Genomic DNA, 26866 nt, shown 5'->3' on the forward strand with positions numbered 1-26866 from the left:
ATACCATAAAACTCAAATTACAAATTAGGTTAACAAAAGCATTTTCTCTCAGCCCGTTAAGGGGTCATCCATTAATTACGTCACACGTTTAGGGGAGGGAGGGGGTCAAGAAAATGTGACATATTGTGACATGGGGGACGGGGGAGACACAAACTTTGTGACGTCACTTTAACTTCATCAGTAACCGAAAAATTATTTAAATTATTTAGTTCGCTGTACATTTAAATAACAAGTTTTTAAAACGAAAATAGTTTTTAATCGTTTAATTTTCTTTCCTAAGAGGTTTTGGGTTATAAAATTACTAATATTTATATCGTCAAAAATATTTTAATAAAATATTAATAATACTTAGGTATTTACTTAATTCAATTTGGCGATTTCGTAGAAAAAATGTGACGTCACACTAGGGGGGAGGGGTTTGCCAAATGTGACCAAGTGTGACAAGGGGGGGGGGGGGGTCAAAAAACCTAGAAATTGGTGTGACGTAATTAATGGATGACCCCTAACTGGGCTTAGGCACATAGCCATATACATGCAATGTTGACAATGTTGACATGCGACAGGCTTTAGCAGACGACCGAACACCTTCTCATATGTTTTATAGCACTATTATTCATTAGCGTCGGCGCTAAGGGCACACCCTCGTGAGCTGAGTTATTATACGTCATTAATTCAACGACATGAATTGAAGAGCCTCTCAGGCACTTTTAATGATACCCTATTACTAACGGGCGATGGGCTAAGGAAATGAGGACTACTAAAGTGTCGATCGTTGTCTACAATACTTTAAAGAATATTGTTGTTACAACCTACCCGTTAAATTTTTGCACTTTTAAATACGACTAAGTATCATCGATCTAGATAAAACGAGTCGTTTTTACAGCGCGGCAGGCTAAAGTCATCATTAATGATGCACAACTAAATGAATCGCCTTTAACAAAGGACTCATCATCTTTCTTCCTGGGGCCCGCTATGTGCAAGAATTGTAACAGGAACTAGTTACTTAATACAAAAGTACTGTAAGACTGGTCATCTAACCCAGAGACGAACATAAAGCCTTATTTGGATTAGCCCGGTTTCCTAGTGACGTTTTCTTCAATTGAAAATCAACTGCTAAACATAAAATAATGGTATCGTACTAAATGTACTAATACACGTCATACGCATGTAATGAATGGATGTGGGGTTTATAGAAGCTATTATGAAAAACCATTGGTACGAATCGGGGTTAGATCTCATAACCCGCGGTTTTAAATCGCTCGCCTTACCGCTACGCTACCGACGACGCTCTTACAGGTAGGTACTTTGGTTATTGCTGTTTAGTGCCTAAAGACCATATGCGCAAAGACGCACAATTCTCCAGAAGCTGCCGAGATGTCCTCCTACTTCAGCTGCCACGAATGTGGACGTAAATGTTGGTCCCACATTGACTTATAGAGCCACGAAAGACGTTATCCGTCGCGTACAGACGCTGCTTAGACGCCTAATACCTACAAGGCGATTATATGTGTGTTGCTCCATAAAATGGCCCATTACTATTTACTACGAAGTGCCCGCAGGATGTTACTAACGGTAGCTCCCTCAGCGCGTTCAGGCCTGAATTATAAATAACAATCCGCTAAGTTCGGTAAGGCCCGTTATTTTTTGAGGGTATTTCGGTGATATTACGACAGGCATTGTGTATTTTGCGCCATTTCGTACCGCAGGATAAAATAGTGTTAGACAGTACTATCAAAGATAGTCTGTTTTGAAATTGGCATTCCGAAGGTAAACACAAAAGTAAACTGTGTATGTAAGTATAAAAGAAATTTCCTATATTAGGACGAACTAAAAATCAGATTTAAATTCTGATAAAAGTGTAAACGTCCTGAAAAAACAATTCCAAATTTTTTATACTGTATTTATAGGTAGGTACTAATTTATTAAATTGTTAATTTTAATGTTCTTGAATGTAATTTAATATGAATAAAGAATTCCAAATAAAAATATTTTTTGAATTCGTTACCTAATAACTACTGACGAAGTACTAAATGCAAGCAAGAGAACATCCGATTTTTTAAATTAACTTGTTCAATAACAGGAGGCTTTGTTTGTACTGACTTTGCAACCACTTATTACTTTATTAAAATACCTTTACGTACGTTATATATAAAACAGTAAATCACGTGCTCACGAAGCCAGTTCCCGCCTCAAATATTAGAAGTCCCATGAACAAAGCCGCGACCTGATTATTTTCACATAGGAAAAATCAAAGCTCTATATCGACAGTAACGGGCCTTGATATATTGTTTGAGGCAATCCATCACGCGGGGCATTGTTGTGGCTTTACAGCTCGTAATAGAATTTCAGCTGAAACTGATAAGCTCATGCATCACCATAATGGTTGGAAGGTAAACTACGCATGTGTTGCCCGCCTTAGATAAAGCTAAGTACGGTACTGTGTGCGTCTTCTAAATTGTTTATGTTTATGACAACATAGTGCGGTTTTAAAACAAATAGGCATCTGCTCACGAACAACTACAAGTAAAAGCAGATGTCGGTATATTATTTCCTAAATAATATATATCTACTTCATTGATAGTTTCATAAAACTATAGTTATCTTCATTGTTTTTAAAACTTTAAAATATTAGGATTATAGCATTTCTTGGTAGTTAATGTAAAGTGCATTCATGCAAAGTGATTTGTCTAATTTTGAATGTAAACTACTCAAAGACAATATGCCATCAGGTTAAATATAAATACAATACAATACAAAATACTCTTCATTGGTTTATTGCACACCTCAATACAGAAAACAACAGAATGAATACAGTAACTCAATTAGACGTGTTTACAGGCGGTCATATCACTAAAAAGCGATTACTTTCTGACAGGTTAATCGTTGGACTGTCATAAATAAAAAAAAATTAAATAAAAATGCCATTGTGTTAGGCAGAATATAATTTTCATCACACTTGCTCGGAAAAGATGTATTTACACGTAGGGCTTGCGGGCGGGAAATTGAAATTTTCGCCCTAGGGCGGAAAAAATCTTTTCCGAGCAAGTGTGATGAAAAACACTTATTTACACGTAGGGCTTGCGGGCGGGAAATTGAAATTTTCGCCCTAGGGCGGAAAAGTGTTTTATACAGAAGTTTGTTTTTATTAATTCTCCTTTTTTTCCTTACAAGTGTGATGAAAAACATTGTGTGTGCCACGGGCGGTAAAGAAATTCCGAACTCGTGAACATTTTAAGCCCTCGCTTCGCGTCGGGCTTAAAATTGACACTCGTTCGTAATTTCTTATTTCCCGCCCTTAATACACAATGTACTATTCATATTCGCATAACTGATCTAGACAGTAGACACATAAATTAATATTGTGTAATAAATTAATGTGCCACGATTTATTACTAATATTACTCATATACTTTTTCGCAGTTCTTCCAACACTCGCATGCGTAACTTATTGTGTCTAATATCGTAGACAGGGCGAAAAAAAGTAAGATGTAAAAGTGACTCATGAGTCCCCGTCGAGCAGAATAAGCGCATAATGGAAAGAGGCACAAAAGCGGCGCGGTCCGGCCTATATTGCTACCGCTTCCGCTAATAAATTGCGAGCCGAAAATTCAATAAAAATTTCGAATCACTTATCACAGGGAGAGTTGACATTGACACTGTGTTAGCCCATATTAGCTCTAGAAGTTTTTTTAGGATTTATGAGTTTGTACATTTTTTGTTGGATGGCGTTTTGGTATTGGTAGCTCTTTTCACATATTTTGTATAATTTAACCTATATGTATCATCAGCCGTAAAAGTGCATGAAGAGTTCATCAATGAATTCATTCATAATTTCTCCATGCAATTTCGCTTCTCACTGTACATGTGATACCTGTACAGTCACCTGTATATGTTAATCTTCGAAGGCCGCAAAAATATGTGACACCCTCTTATGGCTCTACAAATAAGACAGTTTCAAGTATTTTAGCGGCCTTCGTTGTGTAACATTGTATTATTGAAGGTGTACCAGTACCTTATAATAGAAAACAAACTTACTAGTCTTACTACCTACTTCTTGTACTTAGTACAATGTACTATAATATACCTACACGTTGCTCTAAACAGCAGACTGTAGTAGCTAGGCTTATTACATAAAAACTGGCTAATATTTTCGTTTTGGCCCATGCCCGCCCGGTACCTATGTTTAAAGTAAACTTCTCTCTCATTGGCTCTATACTACTTCCCTCACTAAGCGAGGGTCGAGTCGATTTTTTTTATTACATTTCTCACTTTGACCCTTATCACGGGTTAAATTTCAAAAAGCTGGCGCGGTCGTCGGTACCCTTTACGTACGTGTTCTAGTAAGAATGAAATAAATTGAAACAGTGACCTGGATAATTATAGCACTAATTTTATAACTAGACTCCAAAAGTAAGAGTAAAATGATGAAATGCTTGATAAAATTATAAAGAAAATAAATTATGTTTGTGTTTTGTCAAGCGTACTTTACTCGTAGGGTTGATGAGCCCGGCTCGGGAAATATATTCTGGATAAATAAACTCGATATATGCTCTGCACGTAATGATAACATACTTATAATAATAAAGAACAATAAAGAGCAACTAGGTATTCCAAATATGTATTCAATTTGTTTGTTATTATTGTGAAGAACAAACAAAACGTGTAAATACTTATACCTACATACATATGTATTAGGTAGACATAAGCGTTAAGCCCGACATTAATTTTAAAACGTGATTAAATATGGTAAGTATTTGTACATACGTTGAGTACGTGTGACAAAGCTGAGTTGAAAAGTGACAGGAAATATTTAATGCAAGAAGAAATATTTAAGTACAAAATATATTAAAGTGAGTATGAGTGAAGTCAGGTAAAAAATATACATATATCATTCAGAAATAAATTAGATAGATACTTTATTCATTTTCCTGTTCCCATTTCGCAATTTCATGCCTGAGTAGTCAAATATCATGAAAAATATTTCACGTAAAATAATAAAATAAGTTCCAGTTACGTTTCCACGGAGGAAACACAATCCGGAGAAATGTGTTCCAGAAAGCTAATAAATCATTTGAGTGCCAAGTATTTGTAATATACTCCAATGTTATGGAAACAACCTTGTTATGAGTTATTTTTCGGGTGAAATTATATTACATGTCTTGTTTATTCTTACTTTCTAAATCATAATATTTTATGAAACATCTTATACCTCTCGTTTTTTTTTCAATGTGATTATTTAATTAAAAAAAGATACAGACTACAATTGTTCAAGATAATGAACAAATGAAAACAGATTTTTTTTTCTTCAATCATGAACAGTATGGCTCCATCTCTTTTAAAACAGACTGATGTTATACCAAACTTAAGCAGCTCTAAGATTCTTAGTATACGTTACGTTATTGTGTTCGTTTGACAATAGGTAGATAGAAATATTAGCTCTTCTACCTATTATTACTTCTAGCTCAATAAAGTAAACATAAGTAGGTATGTTTTGTTATAATATTATACAGTAAAAACGCATGTAAAATATTACATAATTACTAAATAAATACGACAGATGTTGAGTATAATTTAATTTATGTCTATAAACAGAAAAAGTGACCAAGTCCACCGGTGGCCGGGGCGGAAATTGAACCCGCGACTTGAGTCTTTATTTCTCTTTATAGTACACGATATGTCATTATCGGTAAATACATAATTATTAATGTACATAATATACATCACCGAGGATAGTAACTAATTTGCGCTAAGTGGCGTGACACGATGTTAACGATAATGACTGACATCGTCCATCGTAGGGCCCGGTGGACAAATGGCACACATGGAGTAATTCAATGCGCTGGCCTTTGTTACGCACCATTATGTTTCATTAATAATGTGATGTGATACACATAAACACAAAATACACTTGTGAAACATTATCTTGCCTTCTTCATCAGTTCATCACTCAGATTTATAGCAGGTATTCTCCGGGCCAGCAATTAAGACATTGGAGTTGTATATTTGTTTATAAATACAGGAGTTAATGGCCTGGAACCAATTAGTAATGGCGATGGCGCTGTAAGCCCGCCCCGCCCCGGGCCATCGTATTGCTGTTTTAATTGCTGTTAGTTGGGCCCGCGACCCATCTTTGCTACCAAATGTAATTGGGCCGTTATTACTCGATTAACAAGCAATATTGAAGTAAAAATTAAATATCATTCAACACTCCGGTATATATTTTCATTATAAATGTGATAGACTTTTCTTTATGCATATACTTTGCCTACGTAATGATGATGTGTTGAAATGAACGATATTGTTATAAATAATAATGAATAATTGAACAAAAATACCCTCATTTACCACGTTAATTACACTATTATTTTTGCTGTTGCTGAATGTAGAGTTTTTAATATGTAAGTACCTACAGATAAGCATTTATTTTGTAGGTACATACTTAGAACCTCAATATAATTTTGAATTCGCTGAATTCGGTACAAAGAATTTAACTTGGAAAAAGTACTATAAATACTATAAATAAAGGACATAAAAATAAACTCTATTTAGGTTGTTCACAAGTCGTCCAAACCGCCCTGACAATAGTGAGGCCGATTCTACTTTACAATTTAGTATGGGCGTCACCTTATTTTGATACGATCTTTATCGTGTGCACCGTTCAGCGTTAGCAGCTTTTGCTAGAATGTATACTGATGTCGCTTAATGCTTATACTCGCATAAATTTTACAAAAAGCAGGTAAGAGCCTCTAAAGATGTCGCTTGAGCGCTGATCCAAGTAAGGCCATTACGAGATAAAGGAAATCCTTCCAATTCGGGAGGCACGTCACCCCGCACTCAGGGGCAAAGTTCAACTCGCCTAGTGTCATATTAACGTACGTACGTACCTACATACAAAAGAATACATAGCTGTAATATTGAGAGAAGATTTTCTAAAGGCATTGTACATTCCACGTCAAGGATATGTTTACATTTTTGCACCTTATTCCTTTGTAATAAGACGAAACATGTAAACATTAGGGTGGATCGATTTTCTTTTTTCTCAAATTTTGATTTTGGCAGGAAATAGAAAGTTGCTACTCACAAAAACATTTAAATCTGTATAATTAAAATAACTGAAATATTTCAGGAAGTACTGCCCCAAGCTAACTGAAAAGTGACGCAAGCGCCATTTTAGGGTGGTAATTATAAAATATGTAAAAAATATTAAAACATCTTATTTTTGTCTGAATTTAATTTATTTTTATACTTGAAATTAGAAGTTAACATATTTCATTAGAAAACCACGAAAACGATGACAGATAATTGTTTTTTTTTATGCTGAAAATTACTAAAATTATTCAATTTTGTAGTCTTTCTTGGAGTTAAACAGAGGCATAATTTTTCGGGATTTAAGCCTTGTCTTAATAAAACCATCTCGTTTAATAGGTCCACAAACAGCAGCAGCTGCCTCTGTAACTATTTTAACACATCTTTCAGTACTTTGAGTATGACAAGGGTATAATTTCAGTAGTGGTAAAATCAACTCATCAATTTTGTTTAGGTTTTCGATGCACTCTCTTAAAATATCTGTACTGAGGATTTTAAGCAATGGTGGCTCAGTAATTGTTACATTGTCCCAGGGTATCATATCAACGTAATCCATAGAACAAAAATCAAATTTTGGTAGTTTAAATATCCTTATATTGGACGGTAAACACTCTCGTGACTTAAGTATTTTTTGCAATGCCAAATATTTTATTTCTGGTCTGTCATCATCCAGCATCGCTAGTAATATATTTTCTACATGACCGAAAAAACCGTTTCGTTGTAATACAGGATCTATTACTGCTTTTAAATGCTGTGGCATATATCTTGAAAGTTCAATAGTTTTGTGTAAGTGTTTTGCACCATAAGTGCAGCTCGGCTTCAATTTAATCGCAAACCACATGGGAGCATAAACTTTCAAAATAAAACTAACTAAATGTTGTAAATATACTGTTGGAGTATTCGTGGAGACATATAATCTAAGAATTCGGTTTGCAGTGGTAAGCCACCTGGAATGAACCACTTTACCAGGGTTTCTTTGCGACAGCCTATAATTACAATGACCACAACTTATTGCGGTGCAAATGTCATACAAGTAAAGTTGGTCTGTGCTTAGATCTTTTTTATTCGTAATATCTGGCAAATCACACCTGATTGACTTGAAGGATACTAAAGGAAGATTTTCGCAATCCTTTAGAAGTTTTCCTATTGGTCCTGAAAAGCTGCGTGGTCCTGTTGTAGGCCCGTCAAGAGCTTGAAATAAATGGCGTAAAGGAAGTTCGTTCGCATGTAATTGACAAATGAACCACTGTAACGGCCTTTGCAATATTTTTTCCAAATGTCTAATAACGCCTCCATTTGCTCCTGTATTAACGGCAGTACCGTCACACCCGATTGCTACCAGATGTTTGCAGTCTACGTTTTTTTCATCTAGGAAAACTTTGATATGTTTCCCAATAACTTCTGCTTTACCACTAGAAACCGTAATATGACCCATGTATTCAGAGTTTGGCTCTTTGACTAAACTTATGTGCTCTTCTGAAATAATTTTTCGTTTTGTGACATTCACAATTGATAAAGTGCTGTCTTTGCGGCCATCAAAATATAATCCAAATGAAGTAGATACCAATAAGGGCATATTTACTAGAACACTTCTTTCTTTTTCACGGTTTCGGCGAATTTTATTGCGATCGACAACCTTGGCCAAGTCCGTCTTGGTAATAAGACCAACATCCTGAAGAGCCGCCGAAACAATGGCTGCAGCAGCTCTATCTGAAACAGCATACCTATCAACAGCAAGAGCCACAGTTGGCATGGCAAAACTGGCTGTTTTCGCTTGGCTTTCTTGAGGTGTTTTAGAAAGCTGAGGTTCAGACACAGGCGGAAAAAAATCTCTAGTATCTTGGTCTGAGACATCTGAGTTTTGAGCAGACGAAGATAAATCGTCAATTGATTCTTCAGTTGATTTTGAAGCTGTAGTCTGACTTATTTTAAAAACATCATATTTTCTTTTCCTATTTATATTTTTCAAGATCTTTGATGTAGTTTGTACGTCTATGCGACCAATCATCATTTGCCTTTTTGTTCGTTGATCAATTAAAAAGGGCTTCTCTAAATTTGGAACTTTCATTGGTTTATCACACTTGCATAAATTTATATCTTTGCACTGGCATGCCGCAATGTCAAATAGAGCCTTTGCCTCATTTTTAAACACTAATATGCGGTTTTTGTAAGATTCAACATTCTGACGAGATTTATAAGGTTTCAATAAACTGCGATATTTTTCATAATATTCTTTGATTTTTCTGGTGACAGACCGCGGTTGTATAGTTGGAATAGATGCCGTTTTCCAGATTTTTAACACGTCTTCCGATATCTTCTGGCAAGTATCAGTAGCTAAGTTCTGGTACTGCTTTTTCTTACTACGACTCGCATATAAGTAACACAGTACAATGTCTTCGTAAGTTGGCAAAAGATTAACTTTTAGTTCTCTTCCATGACCAAATATAGGGCAAATTAAATCACTTCGTAATGTAGACAAAGACATTTTAAAGATTTTGTTTATCAATGTTTGTGTTGATTTGACGTTAGAGAATCAGATTGTAGTTAATGTGTCATTTATTTTGATAGTGTAGGGTGTTTAAAATTAATGTCGAAGTTATTACTACCCTCTTTATTTAAGGTTTGAGTAGAAACAATGTTGCCAGATGACAAATCAGTCATAATGTTATTGTTTTGTTTTAATTTTCCTAATTTTTATTAAAAATCGAAACCAAAACGCGACAGGCAATTTAGCTTTAGTTTTTTAAAACTTTTGTTATCGTCCAATTTCAAAAATATTTCATATTATGAGGTTTCAGGTATGTAAGCAACTTTTGACAAAAGCCCATTAAATTATAGTAAAAAAATTTTTTTTTCATAGTAGGCCGATCCACCCTAGTAAACATGTCTTTGACGTGGACTGCACCAGAGTCAGTCGAGGTCACATATCGCCTCCTCTACGAAGTATTTTCGCTAGACATGCGCGAACTACGCTAGCTTATTACGTAGTGCTAAATGCGTGGCACACATTAAATTAGGCATTCGTTAATATCAATACCCTCTCTTGTTAACATAGTTAGAAAAAGACGGGTAGTATATCTCGCCGCGAGATACTGTCACGTCAATCATGTGCTTGGCCTGCAGTATACCTATTTAGTTCATCGCTTTCACCCAATAAACTAGTACATTTTAACGGCCTCCTAGCCCAGTCGGTAGTGACCCTGCCTACGAAGCAGGAGGTCCCGGGTTCGAATCCTGGTAAGGGCATTTATTTGTGTGTTCATCACAAATATTTGTTCCTGAGTTATGGATGTTTTCTATGTTTATAAGTGTTTATATATATGTGTATATTATATATATCGTCGTCTAGTACCCACAACACAAGCCTTATTGAGCTTACTGTGGGACTAGGTTGACCTGTGTAAAATTGTCCTATAATATTTATTTTTATAATATTTATTTTATTTTAGATTCCATCAAATCTCAATAGTCCTTACACCCTAACGGGTGCTGCCTCTGTGTGCGTCCCATGAAACGGGCAAAAGCAGCATCCGCTCGATGTACCCCTTACATTTCATTAAAGTGTCAAATGGGCCTCTACGTATTGACTTCGGCTCCGCGCATGTTTCCCGAATGTCCGGAACACCATTGCTCCGTGATGGGTAAAGAATCATTATGGTGATTATGCGACTAAGGAAGTACAAACAAAACGAAAAGCATGTTCTTCTATCAGATTATCAAGTCATTTTAATTTCCCTTAGTGGCTCGAAACCCTTTATAATTACTTTAAAAGGGTCGGCTGTTATATTTGTGTAGCTTAGTGTTTACGGCTGATAAATTAGTTTTAAATTGATGGTATTTGATTGAAGTGTACCTTTTAATTTGTATATCTTGTAAATGTACGCTTTGAAGCTTTCGATAAATAAAACAGTGTTGCTTTTACCGCACAAGAATCATAAAAATGTCTAAAAGCTAAAATAAAATATTGTTCCCAAAACTTATGTAATTCAGGAGCTGGGATTTTCATATGCAGCCCTTCGGGATACGGCCTAAACTTTTACGCATAAAAAGAAAATCGAACTAAACGTATAACTTTTTTCATGACCATTTAGGAAATATACGCTTTTTTCTTTCAAATTGCAAATTTGATTGCACACATACTACGCTAAGTAAGTACATGTATAAAAAGTACCTAGAACTAATTACAATATGAATATTATGATCAATAGGATGTATGTTTTTCAAACTCGACTCGAAAGGTAGGAAGTACACCTGTCATTTCAATACAATTTTGCAAGATTTGGCGTTTTTAGGTTATAAATTATATGGATTAAGGATAAAGATATTATTATAAATTTATAAATGTTTTTGACTGAACATTGCGAAATGAGCTGTAACATTACAAAATGACAGCATGCGGTGACACTAAGCACTGCGTGTACACACTAAAAGCCGACGTGTTTCGATTTAGCGAAAACCACTTTTCCAATGACTGAATAAATACGTCAAACAATGAAACCACAGAGCACTATTGAGCTGTAAAAGCGTTCTTTGTCACTCGATCGGAGTATTTATCGAATGCTCGGTATGTGCGTTTGTTTTCGTTGCTACGGAACAACACCATTAAAGATATCTGCAAAGAAATAATATGTTTCACGTATATGAACATTTCATGAGTGCGGAAGAGACACATCAAAAGCACTTGCGTCACCACTTTAGAGTCAAATTATCAATCCATTAACCCACGTGAATCTAAGGTTTTTGGGCTCGAAAATACGAAAACCAGCATTCAAGTTTACCTACGCTCTTTTCAATCGCGTTTTGAATTTTTGAACATGATGACGATTTTTGAATAAACCCATATGATCTTTTTCATTTCATCGGAAGAAAACGTACTTACAGACAGTATTGTGTTACTGAATACGTCAATACAAATCAGGATGGATCGAATTAAAGTTAATTAATGAAGCTGGGTCCCGGAGGCGTCTGTTTGACAGCTAATACGACCGACGAACGGTGCCCCCGGCGACCTGACCTCAAGGTGGCGTATTCCTATTCGAAAATTGTTATATCTTACTTTTGACACGATATTAGCTTAAATGCATCTCACTAGCACCAGTATATAAGTGCGAGTGAGAATTACTCAAATTAATATCAAAACAAAATCATATTTATAAAAATTACAGTACGCTTCTACGGAAATTTGGATCGTTGTGAACACCCGATTTCTTGCTAACTGCTTAATTGGACATGCCTAGCGAAGTTTTCCAAGCCCTTTTGCTTATTTAAGGAAAGAAAAACGCATGAGGTTTATCGATATTTTGAAAGGTAAATTTACCACATTATATTGTTTGTAATAAAGTTGATCATTGTTCAAAAAGTTACAGTAATAATACAAATTATGGGCAAATGCATTTTCAACATTTTCAATCATATAAGAGTAAAAAAACCGGGCAAGTGCGAGTCGGACTCGCGCACGAAGGGTTCCGTACCATAATGCAAAAAAAAAACAAAAAAAAGCAAAAAGTAAACGGTCACCCATCCAAGTACTGACCCCTCCCGACGTTGCTTAACTTTGGTCAAAAATCACGTTTGTTGTATGGGAGCCCCATTTAAATCTTTATTTTATTCTGTTTTTAGTATTTGTTGTTATAGCGGCAACAGAAATACATCATCTGTGAAAATTTCAACTGTCAAGCTATCACGGTTCGTGAGATACAGCCTGGTGACAGACGGACGGACGGACGGGACGGACGGACAGCGAAGTCTTAGTAATAGGGTCCCGTTTTACCCTTTGGGTACGGAACCCTAAAAAGAACTTCTTCTCGCTACTTAGAGTTTTCGGGGGCGAAAAATCGATCTAGCTAGGTCTAATATCTGGAAAAACGCTCAGTTTTGAGTTTTTATATATTTTTCGAGCAAAGCTCGGTCTCCCAGATATTTCTACTTTAACATACAACTAGCTTAATACCTACACTAACTACCTAAAATGATTATGTTATGATTCTCATAAAATATGTTTAAAATAATCATAAATAAAAAAAACTAAACGACTGACTGTTTCTGTACTTATTGTTTTCCTTCTACCTTTATGCTGAATTCAATGTGTTGTTTATAAAAAGGTATTTTAGCTCATGTTGTGTCATGACCGAGCTCTTGAGTGCGCTGAAGCCGTCGATCAGCGGGTTATCTCGGAGCGGTACATCGATTTACTCACTGAATAGCTCCAACGCTTGCGGCGGGCGCTCGTCTTACGATTAATTTGAAGCCTATTCATCGCCGGCTCCTCAGCTTCAGACATGTCAATATACTAGCACATACCTAGCTGTCAAGTCATAGTTACTTTATTCTTGACACGCATGATATTAATGGTCTAAATAGGTATATTGGCCTGTTCCAAAACCTATGTAATTTCACAAATCTATTGAATCCGATTGACACGTTATTGCTTTTGGCTATCAGCCAGTAAGTTCTGGCTCCACAAGCCGTAGTTTGCATGGCAACATTGAAATATAACCTGTATGTTTTCGATACTGACGACTTTGTTAGTAATTTATGTTCAGCGATAGGATCAATTCGAACATAAACATGCAAATAACACGCAAAATACCTATTATTTTTAAAAGATGTCCCAGTGTGGGTAGTTACTGCTGCGCTAACTACTAATTCGCGATATCATGAATTCACATCATATAAATAAATAGTCTAAGCTTCCAGCTTCTAACCTGAAGATTACAATTAACTTAAATGAGCATTATTACTTGACACCATTTGCTCAATGTTAGAAAGCGTTTTAGTGGTTTACTTAAATAGTTTTGCTTTGAAATACGTCACCTGTGAAAATTTCAACTGTTATCAACTAGCTATCACGGTTTATGAAACAATGACAGACAGACGGACAGCAGAGTCTTAGTTTAGGGTCCCGTTTTTACCCGTTGGCTACTAAAAAGAGTAAAATATCCTGTATTTCTTTTTATTTCATAAGTAAACACTACACTTTAGATTTCCACTTAACCTGCCATCGTAAATTCTCTTTACATGGCTCGTTGCAAAATCCATTACCACCACAAAAGTGTTCACGAACTAAATTCCCAATATGCATAAATATTGATACAAAAATTGGCGTAACGGCAATATCGCCGAATAAATATTGCCACGCGCGAGAGGTACCTACGAGGCTCAAACGCCGTTACTGGGCGCCTAGGGCTAAATTGCGCCCGTCTTTGAGCTTTGACCGTGGCGTGGGAAAAACATAACATAAATTAATGTATAATATAACCTTTAACCACGTTTTATAAAGAGCCATTAAAAGTATATAATTACATATCCAAAATACCTAAAGAACCTTATTTCATAAATATTAATGCGATGGGTCTCTTACCTATCTGGACCAGTAGAGAGGCCCTGGAACCAAAATGCTGCTTTAAAATTGTCAATACTTGTAGCCTTATGAAATGAGCTGCAAGTGAAGGGTACACGGAAAGAACATGTCTAGTCCATTTTTTTGAAAAATGAGTTTTTAATCTCAAAATGTAGAGCTCTCAATGAACTATTCGTAACAACTTCGGTTACCTGTGTAGTCATAAATATAACTCCTTTTTTTCTTACTTTAAAAACACCTATACACGAATTAATATGGTTAATTATGTACATCGTTCCTTTCAAACCGCGATAACTCAAAATGTTGTCAGATTGACTAGACATGTTCTTTCCGTGTACCCTTCAAGTATTGACAATTTCTTTTCAATATAATTTTGTCTTGTTCGAATGGAATTGAACTGAACTGGAGACAGCCTTCAGCAGACGTAAGTTTCCAGGAATCATAAAAGTTGCAGCTGCAGAAGCATTATGAAAATATTTGTCCGTTTTGTTAGAGATGTTCAACATTCGCTACGTCTTGCAATGGAAATACAATTTCTGGGTCAGCACGCTCTAGAACGCTTCTGCACTCCACTAAAGTAGACTTGTTTTATTACTTTCACAATCCTTCGCTTAATATAAATGAACCCAGAGGAAATTCTCTTACTCTGATGAAAAACAAGAGTTAACAATGTCTTTAATTCTGATGCGTGTTGAGCGCCATTACCAGGTATTTCACTTTCGGCGTATGATGGTGTTGCCAGATAAGCAAGCAATTAATATCGTAAGTAGCGTGTGTTGGGACAGTTAAATGGCATCGCAAATATTGACTCGGCGGTCCCGGAGCCGCGCCGCGGGATGCCTGGCGCTCCGCCAACGCCACTTGTGTATAACTACGCGCCGCGCCGTGTTACGGAGAAAACATCAAAACGTTCTGAAACTCCTAACATTTGTGTTACACAAAACTTTTTCCGACGCCTGAGTTTTACTAATGGTGTTAAAGTCAACGCTGAAGTGTTAAATTCCGCTAAGTAGCGCTTGGCATTAAGTTACAGAGCTAACATATTTAATGTACCTATGTTTAATACATCTTCTTCTTCTTCTTCTTCCTCGCGTTATCCGTGCATTCTGCCACGGCTCATGGCAGCCTGGGGTCCGCTTGACAACTAATCCCATGATTTGACGTAGGCACCAGTTTTACGAAAGCGACTGTCATCTGACCTTCCAACCCAGAGGGTAAACTAGGCCTTATTGGGATTAGTCCGGTTTCCTCACGATGTTTTCCTTCACCGAAAAGCGGCTGGTAAATATCAAATGATATTTCGTACATAAGTTCCGAAAAACTCATTGGTACGAGCCGGGGTTTGAACCCGCGACCTCCAGATTGCAAGTCGCACGCTCTTACCGCTAGGCCACCAGCGCTGTTTAATACATATGGGCATCTAAGTAAAAATTCCGAATAATTTTGATTAAGTATGTGTACGTCTCTCCCGAAAAATTACTTTCACGATGAAAAATTACTTTCAAATAAAAAGCGGTTGCGCGACGGATAATACCACAGTGTGTTATTACAGTCCAAGTTAATCTCTTTTGTTATGAGTTCTGAAAGGATTAAGGGGATTTACTTCTTTCCTCTTATGCAGCTGGTTCAATAAAGGCTCAATGGCTTAATTTCCGCGGTGAAACACCGGTAGGTTTAACATTATCTACTTGTAGGTGCTAGATAATTAATTGTGCTTAACATAGGCGAAAGGGAACATATAGGTACTTTCTAAGGTAATTTAGTAGGTTTCATGACGGCAATACCTCGTTAATTTCCTTATACGTAACTCGATCAAACATTAATTTGATGTCGGAGTTCCCACTCGTGCGTGTGTACGTAATTAGTACTGAAAAGCTAACACATTGATAAGGTTTCCACCCGTTTAACCGGATGTTTTTGCGTAGGAAGTAGGAACGTATGTACACACCAGCATTGCGCGTCGTGCACCCGAATTAATGGCTTCAATTTGAATACGAGTACAGACTACTGCCTTCTTGACGACTTGTGGCGGTGGTTAATGCAAATTTCCGTCTCGTGGCGGGAAACCTCTCCAGCTATAGCATAGTGTTGGGGTTGGGTGACGCCAGAGTAATGTTAATCAGGCATTATGTAACTGGAAGCTGTCTGCGTGGCCCATCGCGTATTTGAATCTCTATATATAATAGTAATTTAAACATTCGATGTACAGTCAGCTACACGGGTAAGTGCATGACCCTCCCTACATAGAAATTTATTTGCAGAGGGGTTCTACTATCTCTGCAGCTGACTGTACAAAATGTAAATTCTGTTTTTATAATCTACAAATGGTTCTAAAAATATGCAACGATTTTCCTTCCGTCGCTGTTAGGTACACGATAACAGCTACGTGATAAGTGGATCTAACAGCGTCCAAGTACAGTTTTAAGTGTACGAATTGCAGTAAAATATTGCACTGTAAAGTAGTTTCAGTCTTCTTGTTTTTCTTGAAGCAGTTTAGTTTAATTTCAATAGTTTGATAAGATTTTTTTAGAACGAAATCACGAGAAGATCTGAATTGAACGTTAATTCGATCGTCGTGGTTAGTCCTATCCTATCGCTATCCGATAGGCATTAAATATCGGTTTTAATAAGTTTAATTTACGTAGCAAGAATCACTTGCATTACAAGTATCTTTCTAACTTGCATATAAGTATATTAGTTCCCAAAGACACCCTAACAGTGACTCTCAAGACGTGAATTTATGATATCATGCAAATGCGACCTCGTAAACTCGCAGTTATTATTCGCAAACAAATTTAGGTACTTTGCGAAGTATATAATGAAAGAGATAGATTAAACTAAAACTGGGTATAATCCGGTTACGTTACCAGCATGTAGCTACGAGTATAATGGGGGTGTAACGGCCACTGTAAACGTTTGTATGTGATATATTCTAGTGATTGGAGATGCTAGACTGCCTGCCTACTTTGCTCACTACTGTCTAATAGTTATAAGTATATCAACATACCACAATATACCAAACATTGCAAATTCTGGAGCAAAGTAGGCACATTTCACGTTACCGTGGCTATTTTTGTTGATTCATGATGTGAAGGACGCATGATAAACAAAGGGATAAAAACCGAAAAAGTCGGGGTTATAATTACTGCTCGTTTAAATTTAGCCCATTTTTAGCCCATGGTTAGAAGCTATTTCAGTGTCCTCTGGTTTCCTGCGTCTTAATTTATGTCATTAAGCTCATTTGCGAAATTTAAGTACCAATCGCGTCAACCAATCAACCAAAGTAATAAGCGCGTTATCTCAAATACAAAATACAAATGCATTTATTTCATTACTTTTTTATAGATGTATGTTATCTCGTCCGAAATGATTCTGCTATTAAGTGCAAGCTCGCTTCCTTTTTTCTCAGTATCGGCTTATAAATATGAACTTTTAAGGTAGTGAGTTACGAGACACAATAACAAGCTGAAATGACATGAAATTATAGCAATGAAAATTGTGCCAGACATAGATGTATGTTACTTAAATGTTCTTGCCAAGTTTTATGTTATTTCATGTTTTTTAAGATGAGAGCGTAACGTAACTTCGAATATATGGAGGCAGTTTTTTGGCGGCGGATCCTTATGACTTTACGCCGGTATCTAATAAACATAAAATATGCATACTTACTTAGCTTTGTAAGTATGTAGTATAGCGAGGTTAATCAAAGGAAAACTTATTTGTTACAGTGGACACAACAGCGCAGTACGACGCTGTGCGGGCTTATCTCAAGGAGCTAGACATCTCCAGCGCCGTCTGGGTCGGCCTCATCCGCAGTAATCCCGATGGAGACTTCACCTGGACGTAAGATATCTTTGTTCACTGTTCGTACTTGAGAAACTCTTAAGGAGCTATGTATTTTCTAGCTTCTTCATTATATTATGGGCGATTCTCAGAGATGACATTCGGTGCCTGACTTCGGTGCCAAATTTTTTTTTTAACTTATATAATATGCAAGTTTATTTCCTAAAATCTACCCTTAATATAAAAAATATTGGTAGTGGAGGCCTCCATTAGAACCTTATAGTTTTCAAGATATTTTAGATTTTAAAAACACCGAAATCATGTGCAGGCACTGAAATCAATTTGCGTCACCGAATTCAATTTGCGTCACCGAATTCAATAATGCTTACACCAAAATCACATTTAGGTTTTATATATCAATTATATAATTATTTTAATCATATTTTTCAATCCTATTTGTTGATAAGCGATGTAACAAGGCTAATGATCTCGAAAGCTTACAGAAATTTAATAGATATAGACTCAAGATTTTAAAATAACCAAATTATGGCTTGTAAATCAACATCTCTAGAAGATATCCCACACTATATGACTGGCCTCATATAATAGGGTGATGTGTGGCCCTGAAACGAGTTTCAGACATGTCGACATTGTCGACCACAAATTCGCACATTAGGTATAATCATTTATTCATTGCATTATTATATCCATGAAGGAGAAGATGTTTGTTTCACGCAATCCGACCGCACACGCATCTAAAAAAAACTTATGTTACTTGCACCCGATAAACAATACACTCTTGAGTGGTGTTCAATGCTTATTAAATATTTCATGTACTTATAAAGCAATGTGATGCAATACGGAAAACAAGTATTTTTTTAATAAAAGAGTTTAAAAGCGTGAACTCCGTCAATTTAAAACTATAATATTTGAAGTAGTCGAGTAATGCTTGAAGATCCAATTACCAATTAATTATGATCTCCAGCACCCTCAAACACTTGAGCTAAATTGTAACAAAGTTGTTGACAAAGACATAAGACATTGAGGACTGTTAAAACATTTGCTGTGTTCAATTTGTGTCTATGGCTATCCTTTAGAAATATCGATCAGTAGGTACGCTCAGTGCCTTTGAAGCGATCTCGACATTAGAATGCTATTTTATTTTTAATCCCTTGTTCTGTACATCCTGTCCCTTGGGTTCACCTTGCATAGTACTTTACATACACAAGTTATTTTAAAAGAAGTGGGACCTAATTGACTACATTTATTTAACATGGCTGACATGTTTAAAGGTATCGAGGTGTAGGACCTCCGGTGATACAGAGGACGACGAACATAATTTACTTAATTGGTTGGAAAAGAATATCAAGACAGAGAAAGAAACATTGGGTCTATACGTCTGGTTTAAAAAACTACTCATAGTGAACTAGTGATTTTGTGACTACTATGACATAATTTACTTACGAACATAATTTTACGTTTGTACAACGTATCTTTCACTTTTTAGACATGATAAATTAGTACAACAAACTAGTTTACAAAGCAGGATTTGAATTCAGTGATCACTTTTTTGATATCGGTGGTCAAAAAATCCACCGAAACCAGGGAAATCAACACCAGCGATATCAAAATTAATCGCTTTTTAGCGATTACAGAAATAGCATGAACGATACAGAGGAGATGTAATAATGGTGGATTTACGTACTTTCGATGACTTCTTAATCACTCACATAACGATAATTGCACTAAAACTTTCGGAGTAAATTGCACCACCGATCTCAAAAAAACATAGGACCAAACCCAGCGAAGGACGGAGAAACGTTTAAAAAATCACTTTATTGTACTGTGACTGTACCTCTACTTTATTCAACGGTTAAGGCACAACTAAAGCATACTATGTTTGAGACACTGAGTTCCTGGTCTACAACTTTGAAGGAGTACTGACATGTTTTGTAAATTACACCGATATCAGTCACTAGCCCGGGACACATCGTAAATTTGGTTTTATTCAATGTGTTGAGCAAACACATTATTGTGATATAAAGAATATGATAAGCTAACTAATACCCTATGCGTGAATACCCATAATAACTCCGATCTAATGCCCCATCTTGAGTAATAATTTTTTGTTTCATAAAATCTGGGTGCGGGACACGCCCACCGAACATCATTTTTGGCATTTGGATTTATTTTTCTTGTATTATATAAATAATAAATAAATAATTTGATAGTGTTCCAGACAGAATATAAGCTGAAGATCATGCCTAAATTAATTCAGATTTATTGAACAGTAAATTCAATCAATTACTGCCCCGGACACGTAAAAACGGCCCTCCTGACAAATGCCCTTATTTAAGTTACATTGAGGTTGCGCAGTTACCGCAGAAATCGAAATCGTCAAGCAAAACGAAGTGTATCGAGGTTATAGCTTAGGGAATTCTCTCACGGCTGAATTTGTATGGCGTAAACCGAGAATTCCTGGTTCCGGGACTGATTTTATATAGAAAACCAGTACCGAGAGCAACCCTTATACTTAATATCTATCTAGCCATGTACAACAACAATTATTCATAAAAAAGCACAATTTAATCCTATCTAACTAGACATGATGCTTTCTCAGAGCAAGTACGAATTTAAGCATAGGTAAAGTTTCCTTTAATGTATACAAAATCATGTAAAATACGGCAGGGACTACCGCGGCTTAAGCGGAGAAGGGTACTGGAGCTCAGCCCCCGACGCGCGCTCTGCCCCGCTGTGTGCGGCCGCAGACCCGGCTGCCGACTACCGCTGGGAGGCTCGAGCCTGCGGCGGGCCTACTGTAGCCTCCTTCATATGTGAACTACCGGGTGAGTAGACTACTGTAGCCGCAGACTCGTTACTTTCATTCTCGCCAATATTTTTAATAAACCATCCACAACATAATTTTAATGCGAATACTGTATTTATAAGTGTGTTTGTACTTAGAAACTTAAAAATAAATTATTCTTCACCAGTGCCTCAATGGGCGCTCGGAAAGGACGGCTGTATGGTGCGCGCGCTGCCAGCGCTGACTGCTCTGTACCTGCCAGAGAGCGCCGCCGTGCAGCTCACCGCCGACTGCGGGCTGGCCGGCGTGAAGCGAGTTCAATGTACTGGCAATGTGGTAAGTTCTATGTAAACGGTTTTTTTAAGAGCGTGTTTTTTTAATTGGTCCTTACAGAACGGCAAGGATGGTGACGATCTGCTAAAAAGCTAGTGCGATAGCAGTCAAGTAGCATTGACTAGACCATATCTCATAGGCTCTTTATTAGAAAGACTACTAGTAGGCAATTTTAGAATAAAAGATCATTCATTTCTTTTAAACAGAAACGCGAAGAGCTGCTGAAAGAGCTGTCCTGTAGCGAAGAAGAGGAACCCTCGAGTACTCCGAGCCTGACTTCAACCAGCACAATGTGGCCGGCTACTGGCACTACTTTCACTGATCAAGAAGTAACTACAGATGAACTATCAACGTCTGAAAATGTTGTTACCGAAGAAAAGGAGATAAGTAATTCACCGCCACATATTACTGAAACTTCTACTCCATTCAGTTTACATTCAGAACCAGAAGTTTCCACACCAGCAAAATTGAGTTTGAACATACATAATTACGTGAGAATACCTCTAGATAAAGAATTTAATCTAGAACCGATTCATAGTAATGATATTCCACAACCAGAACACCAAGAAACTACTATTGGTAAAGATCATCTTAAAAATATCGAGAATAACAAGAGTTATCAACATCGGCTCTTACACGATGAAATGACTCGATTAGGCAATTCAGAAGGTATATTTACACAGCCCACTGATCATTTTATACCACCGCTTGTCATGGCGAAAGCAAGAATTAGCGATGATATGACTGTTTTATCTCTAGAAGAAAAGCATGCCCAACAAATAGCAGAACACCAGCGTCTGTATAACCATAATAAGTTAGTGGAGCATATCAGTTTTACACTATCTCCGGATACAACCCCTAATATAATATCAAGTACTCTAACTCCAACGAACGTTATTAAAGAACAGAAATCAACAGATACGCCAGTACTTATAGGCAGTGTGAAAAAAGAAACAAAATCTAATGTTCCCAAAAAGTACTCAGAAAAATATGATAGTCTAAAGGCAAAGACATACAAACTACAAAAAGCCGTAAAACTTGATAATCTTTCCACATTATCACCATTAAGCACGGAAAAGGAGATTGAAAAAGGAATTACTAAATTACAACCATATTTACATTCTTCTTCAGGAGAGGATCCAAGTATTGATCTCACTGTGATTATAAAGGAGCCGGGTCCCGGGAATGGACAACAAATATTTTATTCCAACCACACTAATACTTTAACAAGAACTGAACAGGTGACAGGTGCCAGCATGACGAACTCAAGCACAAAACAACTTGTTACTGAATCATCAACAACAGAAATGCCTATTTTAACAGCAAATCCTGTAACTGAAAATGAGCCACAAGCACTCTCAAGTGTTACACTCAATCATGAAATAATAAAAATAACAATAATCAATGATACGACCACTGAAAATTCATCTCCGATTGTATTTGAAGTTTCAACTTTAGTACCACTCTTCAATAATAAATCTGCAGATTTTTTGCCTACCTCGACCGTGTCTGGTAGCAATGATACTACGTCTCCAGCTGTTAGCAATAACTCTGTAACATCTACCACTGTTTTGGCTACAAGTAGTTCAAGCAGTACAACACAATCTTCTGTACAAAATAATTCAGACCGTCTATCTACCTCAGAGTTAACTACTACTATTCATATGTTTACCAACAAAGACAAAAATATTTCGTCGACCGAATCTCCAGTCACAACACCAGAATTGATAACAGAGACAGCCACTTTAGCCACAACAACGTTATTAGTAAATCTGAATGCCAACGAAGAAGTTACCAAAGCTATCAACATGACTGCTGCTACGACTATGAAGATAGAAGATTCGACACCAGCACAAATTGAGATATTTAACCACACTGATCATTTTGAAGAAGACCATGAGAACGAAGAGCATGATGGAGAAATGATAGATGATTATCAATCACCGTTACTTTCAGCTGCCAACGAGCCCCTGCATCGACCGCGGTCCCGAAGACCCCTGCCTAACCCGAACCGGATGAAAAAATTTAATCCATTCCGCATATTAGGTTAGGTTAGCAAACATGACTGTAATGACTGCCACAAAATGGGATTCTACTTGAGATGAATGACGACTGAAGAAATATACACTCTGCATTTCATTCATAGAATTAGTATCCTAAAACTGTTACACGAGAGTGATATGGTGCACTTAATTTAAAGCATGATGTGTTAATTGTGCGAATAGTCATTGCTGTTACATGTTAGACATACATAATTTAAATAGGTAGACACAGTATGCCATGTTTACATGCACGATTTGTTATTTACTTATTTTATTACGAGAAAGTTGTAAATCTTTATATTAATCAATTAATTCCATTCTGTTATTTAAATTAATCATGAAAATATTTTAAAAATGAAGCACATTATTAATGAAAAAAAAAACGCTTTTTTATATGTGTACCTAATTACCAGGAAATGATAATTATTGATTAGGATAGGATAGTTCGTTATAATCTTCGAACAACTTTTAGCCGAAGGTATTAGTCAATTCCATTGATTTAAAATATAGCATAGCTATAACTTATAGTTATAAGCATATTAGGGATCGGTCATAGCACTCAAATTCATTTATACCTAATGAATAATTATACGTATCACACACAATTTTGAGATTGCCAAAACACCCACCCGTAATATTAATATCTACCGTATTTATAGAACTTTAGATAGTGATTATTTTAATAGAAAAACTATAATTAAGCATAGCGAGCGGTGATCATGTTCATGTTATGACACTCACAATCATATCATGTAGGTTAAGAATCTATGTGTTTGATGAAATTATTTTTATGTAAAACTTTTTGAAGTTATAGATGTGCACAAGTGAATTAATTTATGAACACGGAGGCTGAAAGAAATATGTGGGGCTTGGAAGACCTTCGCGGCGGGGGATTATTTAAGAGGGTAAATTATTCTATGGAGTCGAATATTTTCATACTTATTTGAACTCCGAAGTTTTTAAACGACGTCGTTCATACTTAAATTCGAGTTACACGCCGCGAGGGATCTTTATATTTGGCAGTTGATATTATAACAATGAATGTTTTTTTGTGTTCAGATCTATTTGTCATGTATGTAGTAATTTTAGACTATTAAAATTTTACAATAAATATTAAAACACTGTTATTATTATTTCACCGCACATTGCCAAATTAATTTGGTACCTACCTTACTTTGATACCACATCCGGTATCATCTGATCATGCAGTAATTTCAGTTGAATATTGATATTTTATTAAACAACGCCATCTGTTGTATTGTTATGTACCCAGACCAAACTCATTCCACACATAAAATCAAGTCAATTCGAAGGTACATTACGGTCAAATTAGATTAATTTTTGTCTCTGTTACTGCGAGCGGCGCAGCGCGAGTTCATATGAGGTATGTGACTAAGCTAGTAAGTTTGCGGTAAGTCGCAACTTTCGGGACACTCTGCCGCAGTCAATATTGGCGGAGCACTCACGACAACTCACTCGAGAGCCAACTTCACCTCAAGCCACTGCAGAATACATACTTTTCCTATGTATTTACTATCGCAAATAAGTACGAACAGAATCTAAATATTTGTCTCTAGGGTATAGGTATAGTATACCTATGCAGTATGTACATATTTAGGAAAAAAAGTCTGGGTACTTCAATAAGTAGGTACTTAATTAGAAATTTGTTCATAATAGGCGTGACTTATCTACAAAGAAAAGTGCTCTTAAAACACACACAATTACAATTACATTTTTTCAGATCCACTGTTTGTGTAATGTTATTGCCTTACCTACGAGAATAAAGAATAAAAGTAATAACAAAATTAAATATAATAATTCTCAGGTATTTACTCTAAAAACACCGTAACGATGATATCTCGTTCTATCAACCTACCCAGTTAACAATATAAATGCTTCAATACCCGCTCTCAAACATAGAGTATTGTTCTAGAGAGCGCTATCAAAAACATTTCCAGCCTTCATTCGTTCATTCATCTTAATGCTCGCGAATGGATATATACGGGCTAACGAGGCAGGTACATGGAAAGCCCATAAAACCGGGAGCACGGAGCCCGCACTCGTTGAAAGTGCGGTGTGAATTACACTGATGCAATCCATGCGTCTGTGCTGAATTTCATTTCAACGAGTATAAAATTTTACTAGAACTTGGATTAAGTATTATATAAAAAATACTAATATCTGTCGGATATTTCAATGTTATGTACGCGAAAAATTTCTTTCGTAATATAGGTAGAGCCCTAGAACAAAAATTGGGGGAACGCCAATAAAAATTAACGCGCAGAATCAAATTATTTTAAAAAACATAGGATAAAAAACTATTCACTTGAAAGTAGAGAAGTACCGTACCAATTCTTCTTCTCGAGTTATGTCAGATATTTTTGTGATGTAGTTATAGCACGGTTGTAGCTCTAATCATACAAGCTACGAAATTCTCCGTCTCAAATAGGGGCACGTAAAGGGTAAACCTTAACTAAACTAATGGGTAACATTAAAACTGATGCGTACGGAAATTTACAGTCCGGAAATAATATGCGCAAGTTAAATATTTTAAACTAACCTTACTTAAGGCAAAATTTACACTCGTTGAAAGTAAATTGCCTGGTTTTATAATTCCCCAGTCTATTCTTGTGAGCGTTAGTGGGGTGTCTTTAGGTTGTACAATTTCGGAATTGGCGGGATGCCATAAAATATGTCGTGGGAATGTAATAAAGTAAGTATAAAAAGAGAGGCGCGTAGAGGCGTAGACGTAGATGAAGCTTAATTTGTGTAAGTACAAGGTCACAACATGCACGCAAAATGTTATTAAATCTCGCAAAAAAGAAAGGAATTAAAAAGATGCGGTGGTAATGAATGCGGTTCCTACCTATGGGATAAAATACATTGCCCTTATCACTGATAAGGGCCTTGTGTTTCATAGCCACATAATGAAAGCAAGAAGAAAATCTGCCGATGGTAAGTTAGTGGCTTAGTAAAAAATATGGCGCACATATAAAAAAATAAATATTTATTTTACATTTCTTACACCAATCAGGACCTTTTTACACTGTTGACGGTGTAGACTTGTAAACTGCAACTTGCAGCTTTGTGGAATAGGACCCAGGAGGCGTATTCTGATTGTAATAATGGGTTATGACTTTGATCTGACCTGTTATTACAATCTAAATACGCCTCGAGCACTTCGTTTACCAGTCCGTATAAGGAGCGCGCTTAGTGTGAGTAATGCTAGCTGAAGTAAGCTTGCCCGACCCACCACGCGAGGTCAAGGTTGCTCCGCAACTATTATATAAATTGATACGTACGAAATTTGCCTGCAACCAACAACAACGCAGTCTGAACAATTTACGAAATAATACAGAAGAGAGTTAAAATGGGTATTTTATTTAAATGAACAATAGGTATTTTATGAGTTCATATTTTAATATTTCTTACTTTCTTAATATTGCACTATCAGTA

At 36.4% G+C, this 26866-nt stretch overlaps 1 protein-coding gene across 1 annotated transcript in view; it reads left to right on the forward strand.

Annotated features, from left to right (window-relative positions):
- LOC134663917 (uncharacterized) overlaps positions 1-24529 on the forward strand; it is a 54847-nt gene extending 30318 nt beyond the window's left edge. The window contains exons 3-6 of the mRNA XM_063520459.1: positions 18175-18289; positions 20918-21075; positions 21223-21371; positions 21575-24529. Coding sequence (XP_063376529.1) covers positions 18175-18289; positions 20918-21075; positions 21223-21371; positions 21575-23419 — 2267 coding nt within the window. The 3' untranslated portion in view covers positions 23420-24529. The remainder of the gene's footprint in view (positions 1-18174; positions 18290-20917; positions 21076-21222; positions 21372-21574) is intronic.
- The last annotated feature ends 2337 nt before the right edge of the window (positions 24530-26866 follow it).

This window comes from Cydia fagiglandana, chromosome 4 (assembly GCF_963556715.1).
Source record: "Cydia fagiglandana chromosome 4, ilCydFagi1.1, whole genome shotgun sequence".
Classification (NCBI taxonomy): Eukaryota; Metazoa; Arthropoda; class Insecta; order Lepidoptera; family Tortricidae; genus Cydia; species Cydia fagiglandana.